This window comes from Rutidosis leptorrhynchoides, chromosome 6, assembly GCF_046630445.1.
Source record: "Rutidosis leptorrhynchoides isolate AG116_Rl617_1_P2 chromosome 6, CSIRO_AGI_Rlap_v1, whole genome shotgun sequence".
In the NCBI taxonomy this organism is placed as follows: domain Eukaryota; kingdom Viridiplantae; phylum Streptophyta; class Magnoliopsida; order Asterales; family Asteraceae; genus Rutidosis; species Rutidosis leptorrhynchoides.
In genome coordinates this window covers 306,863,829-306,869,530 of record NC_092338.1, presented here as the reverse complement: position 1 = coordinate 306,869,530, position 5,702 = coordinate 306,863,829, and the positions used below count along the sequence as shown (strand labels likewise).

At 42.8% G+C, this 5,702-nt stretch overlaps 1 protein-coding gene across 1 annotated transcript; it reads left to right on the top strand.

The window, feature by feature from the left end:
• Window positions 1-2,135: 2,135 nt before the first annotated feature.
• On the top strand, window positions 2,136-5,003 carry LOC139854623 (uncharacterized). Its single transcript, XM_071843918.1, has 7 exons — window positions 2,136-2,224; window positions 2,447-2,732; window positions 2,797-2,883; window positions 3,034-3,435; window positions 3,523-3,771; window positions 4,150-4,327; window positions 4,444-5,003. The coding sequence occupies exons 1-7, from the start codon at window positions 2,136-2,138 to the stop codon at window positions 5,001-5,003; spliced, it is 1,851 nt and encodes a 616-aa protein (XP_071700019.1).
• The last annotated feature ends 699 nt before the right edge of the window (window positions 5,004-5,702 follow it).

Here is a 5,702-nt window from a genome sequence, read left to right as displayed (position 1 = left end):
CTTACAATGGCCCGACTGATCCGGATGATTTTTTGCAGCGTTTTGAGGGAGCAATGTGCACCCAAGGATGGGTGGACCATGTAGCATGTCAGATCTTTCCCATGACGCTGCAGGGTATTGTGCGAGAATGGTTTAATAAACTCCCAGCTGGTAGCATATCCGGATTCATGGATTTACGGACAAAGTTTTTGTTGCAGTACAAAAATTAGATACCTCGCAAGCGCACTCATATTGAATGCCATGATATCGTACAAAAACCCAAGGAGTCTTTGGGGGAATTTCTTATGAGGTACACCAAAGAATGCTTGCGCATACCTGATCTTAAGCCAAAACAGCAAATCTCTAGACTCATACATGGTATAAGTTCGGAGCGTCACCCAACGCTTGTCAAGCATTTTCATCATACGGTACCTACTACTTATTCTGAAGCGCTTAAGGAATGCCATGATTACATGCGGAGTGGCGAGGATACAGATATTCCTACTACTAGCTCGCGTAATGATAGGAAGGAGGACGATGATCGTTCACGAGATCAAAGTCGCGGTAACAAATCTCATAGCAGGTATTCAAACGGAGGTCCCATGCGAAATGACAAAGGGCGATTAAGTGGTAGTAATTATCGAAACAACAATTAGCGCGGCATTAACAACCAGAATTACGCGTTATTGAAAAGTCTGTCTAAAACACCAAAAGAAATTTTAGCCACTGAACTGGTGTGTGCAACCTTTGCGGTTCCAACCCCAACGACAGAATTTGGTAAGCGGGATAAAACAAAATACTGTGAGTTCCATGACGATGACGGTCGCAACACCAACTGGTGTAAAAACCTAATGGAACGAGTGCTAGATGCACTACGGGCAGGAAAGTTGGATCATCTGAAGCCACCAAAGAAAGACAAAGAGAAAGCCGCAGATGAAGCTCCCAAAAGTAAAACATTCGCTTGGCAGCAGAAAGCAGACAAGGCTAAAAATATGGACTTAACCATTAATATGGTTGACGCAGAAAAAGTTGGCCAGCGCAAAAAATACAATGATCATAGGGAATGGGAACTCCTTCCAATTTCATTCCCTCCTGTTCCATCAATTGATTCAACCAACGAGCCTATTATCATCAGATGTCATATCCCCGATCGCGGAATACAGATTAAGCGCATGCACATTGATACGGGAAGCGGTGTAGACATTATGTATGAACACTGCTATCGTTTTCTTCCTACAGAGGTTAAAGCACGCTTGCGCCAGCCTGATATAACTCTGTCAGGATTCTAAGGAGAATGCTCATGGCCGCTGGGCCAGATAGAGCTCGAAATCGAGCTTGCAGATGATAAGAATCCGTAGATGATGAGAAGCGAGGTAATTGACTTCTACGTGGTGCATTCAACTTCACGATACAATGCACTTCTGGGCAGAAACTTTATACGAAGGTTCAACATCATACCTTTAGTAGTGTATGGTTTAATTAAGTTTCCCACCTCTGGTGGAATTGCCACGATTGCGTCGCATCAACCAATTGAATTATGCAGTTCGGTCATGCCCGTGGATATCCGTAATACGAGAGAACAACTGAAAAGCAGCGCAATCATAGCTAACCGCTTATATCCTGATAAGAAAATCAAAATTTGTGCAAACTTGTCAATGGAAACCAAAGCTAAGCTATATGGAATTCTTTTAGCTAACGCAGATGTTTTCGCATGGCGGGAGTCAGACATGACCGGGGTTCTACGAGATGTCGCGGAACATAAGTTGAACGTTAATCCATCGCTTACACCAGTTAGACAAAAAAAGAGGCACATGGCCCTTGAGCGCAGCGATTGATTATGCGCAGAGGTGGATAATCTCGTCAAAGCGAATATTTTACAGGAAGTGCGGTACCAGACATGGGTTGCTAACCCCGTATTGGTGAAGAAAACTGATGGAAACTGGCGAATGTGCGTAGAATTAAAAGACATCAACAAAGCATGATAAAAAGAAAACTATCCTCTGCCAGAAATTGGCTGGAAGATAGAATCGCTATCAGGTTATCGATACAAATGTTTCTTAGAAGCATATAAGGGTTATCATCAAATCCTTATGGCCGCGGAAGATGAGGATAAGATAGATTTCCATACACCGTAGGATATATATTGCTATACTAAAATGCCATTTGGTCTAAAAAATGCTGGCGCCAAGTATCAGTGCGTCATTGATGCGGCGTTCAAGCACCAGATAGGCAGAAATCTTGAAGCGTAGGTGGACGCCTTGGTAATTAAGAGCAACACCGAAGAACAGATGCTCGCAAACATCCTAGAAACTTTTGCTTCTCTGCGCAGGATAAACATGAAGCTAAACCCGCTCAAGTGTAGTTTCGGGGAAGAAGAGGGCAAGTTTCTAGGGCATGTAATAACAGCGTGAGGAATCAAAGTGAATCCTAAAAATATAAAAGCTATTGATAAGCTACCATCTCCTAGAACAAAGAAGGACGTGCAAAGTTTTACTGGGAAACTAGCGACAATCACTCATTTTTTGTCAAAAGCCGCGGAACGCCGGCTGCCATTCTTCAACACATTAAAGAATTACTTAAAGAAAAAGGACTTTGTGTGGACTCAGGAGGCGGAATCAGCTTTTCAGGAAATGAAGAAAGTTCTTGCGGAATTACCAACACTAACTGTGCCAGTATCAGGTGAAACGCTAACGCTATACCTTGCAGCATCAAAGGAGGCTATCAGCTCAGTTCTCATTGCAGAGGGCGGAAAGGTAATTCGTTTCATTTCTGTTTCATCATTTATTTCGTGCTTAATTAACGTTGAGGTTTTCTCAGACACAAATTCCGGTTTACTTTGTAAGCAAGACGCTGACAGGAAGTGAAGTAAACTATTCACCAATTGAGAAGCTTGTAAATGCGCTGGTACATACAGCGCGACGTTTGTGTCGATATTTTCAAGCGCACCCAGTAGTGGTCCTAACGGATCAGCCAATTAAGCTAGTTGGTAACTACCTAAAATCGTGGCAATGTCCGGGAATACCACATTGATTAACGCATCTCTCTTTCTTTCAGGTATTATGCAAGCTCGAGGTGTCTGGTCGAATGGTTAAATGGGCAGTCGAGTTAGGAGAGCACGAAATAAATTTTTCTTCGCGAAGCGCGGTTAAAGGTCAAATACTTGCAGATTATCTTGCAGAATTATCTGCGGATGTGGAAGCGTCATCTGAACATCATAAAATACCCGCACCTATTTTAACACCATGGGAATTATACACGGATGGTGCATGTAGCATAGAAGGTGCGGGCGCAGGGGTAATTTTAACCGGCCCAGATGGTGAAGAGCATACATATGCGTTACGATTTAATTTCGCGGTCACAAACAATGAGGCAGAATATGAAGCTTTGCTAGCGGGTATGTGGACTACGCAGAAACTTGAAATTAAAATCCTACATGCCTATGTGGATTCTAAACTGGTATGCAGCTAAATTAATGGCGATTTCGAAGCACACGATATAGCCATGCAGCAATATCTTTCGCTAGTACATAATCTTGTGGATCAGTTCGAGGCTTTTCAAGTCTCTCATGTTATGCGAGGGCAAAATAAAAAAGCAGATGCGCTTAGTAAACTAGCTGCGCTAGCCTTTAATCATCTGGGCAAGAGAGTTCTCATAGAAGAACTACATGCGAAATCTATTATTTTGATGCCTTTAGTGGCACCGGTCGAAGAATCAATTTCGACATGGATGACACCTATCATTGCTTTCTTAAAGGACGGCACAGTGCCTGCGGATTCTGCAGATGTAACGAAGGTCAGGACCAAAGCGCCAATGTAGGCCCTTGAGGGCAATGTCCTATATAGGAAAAATTATTTAGGACCATTGTTACAGTGCGTCGGGCCAAAAGAGGCAGAGGAAGTTATACGGGAAGTGCACGAGGGTGCATGCGCACTTCATTCAGGGCACAGGTCTATTGTGTCTAAAATCATGCGGTTAGGTTATTATTGGCCATCGATGTACACAGACGCGGCAAGCATAACTAAGCACTGCGAATCTTGTTAGATACATGCGCCAGTTAGTAGGGCACCTGCGCATCCAATGATTCTGGTCTCCTCACCATGGCCGTTCTGTAAATGGGCAATTGACATAGTAGGACCATTTCCAAAAGGATGACGTAATATAATCTTTTAGTTCATAGTTACGCTACGTGCAATAGTATCTTTCGCAGACTCTGCATATGCAGGAAATATCAAGTTCTTGATTGTTGCAATCGATTATTTCACAAAGTGGGTAGAAGCACGTCTACGGGCAACAATTTCAGGAAAAAGAGTGCGGAACTTTGTATGGAAAGACATTGTCTGCCATTTCGGTATACAAAACGAAATTGTTAACGATAACGGCACGCAATTTGCCGGAGATCCTTTTCGAAACTGGTTCGAAGAACTTAACATTAAGAAAACTTTCACATCTGTTGTGCATCCGCAGGAGAATGGTCAGTGCGAAGTCACCAACCGGGATATAGTGGCTGGAATAAAGGCAAGGCTGGGCACTGTCGTATCAGTTGGGTAGATGAATTGCCAAATGTGCTGTGGGCACATCACACAACACCTAAACCAAGCACTGGTGAGACTCCGTTTAGTTTAGTATATGGGATGAAAGCTGTTGTACCCGCAGAGATTGGGGTACCAACGTTTCGCATACAGAATTTTGATGAGGGATCGAACTCAGAAGCTTTGCGAGAGAATCTTAACTTACTGCAGGAATGTATGATTTCTGCGGCAGTTAAGGAGGCTAATAATAAACAGAAAATCGCAAAGTATTATAATCATCTTGTGCGCTCGCGCTCCTATAAATGTGGGGATCTAGTGTGGCTTCAGAATGACGCAAGTCATGTAGAAGATATTGGGAAGCTGGGCCCTCGATGGGAAGGTCTATCCAGGGTAGTGGAAACAAGTAACACCGGGGCATACCATCTGGCTACGTTGGGTGGGAAACCTGTAAAATGCACCTGGCACGCGACGTTGTTAAAGAAATTTTACATGTAGCTGGTTGGAACTGATCACTCCAAAATATCCTAGTGCATTATTTTTTTCTTTTAATGCATGTAATTTTCGTCCGTTTGGATGTGTCGCGGTTGTAATTATACTTTTGATGCCAATGGAAATATTTACTCGCGCATAATTTTATTATCTACATATTACAAGTTTATCCGGTTTCCTGCCTAAATAAGGGGTGTCCTCTAGCCCCCATCGCGACAGAAGCCTGTTTGATTACAAGGCTAGACGCAAACGGCATGTGAAGGGAACTGGTTTTCCCCTAGCCAAGCACCACGCAGACTAGAAGGCTGCAAAGTCGATTTAAAATACGAGCATTGGTTTGCTTGTGCATGATTACTCTCTCGCATTGGTTTGCTTGAGGAAACTTTTAAGCATAAAAACATTGGTTTGTTTTTTGTTGCGTTGCTTACCATACAACTAAAGTGCACCTCTAGTACATGACAAAGCAAAAACGCAGTAGCTTTTGAGTCTAAAGTACTTAGGCTATTTTTGTTAAAATATTGGTTTATTTTACGCAGTGCCCGCGTGTGCGTATTGGTTTTGGTTAACCCGTGCGCATAGGCATGCGGTTTATATTTGTTTTGATTCGCGATATATATTCAATATAAAATACATGCATGAAAAAGACATACACACATAATAACATTCATAAACTTCATCATTGTTTCAACGACTGCCCAACATGGG

Excerpts from the sequence above, each read along its gene's own strand:
- LOC139854623 (XM_071843918.1), top strand. The coding sequence starts at position 2,136 with ATGCCATTTGGTCTAAAAAATGCTGGCGCCAAGTATCAGTGCGTCATT. Across the intron at positions 3,436-3,522 it reads CCTATGTGGATTCTAAACTG|TTCGAGGCTTTTCAAGTCTC; the intron begins GTATGCAGCTAA and ends CTTGTGGATCAG. Across the intron at positions 3,772-4,149 it reads ATTCTGCAGATGTAACGAAG|TTCATAGTTACGCTACGTGC; the intron begins GTCAGGACCAAA and ends ATAATCTTTTAG.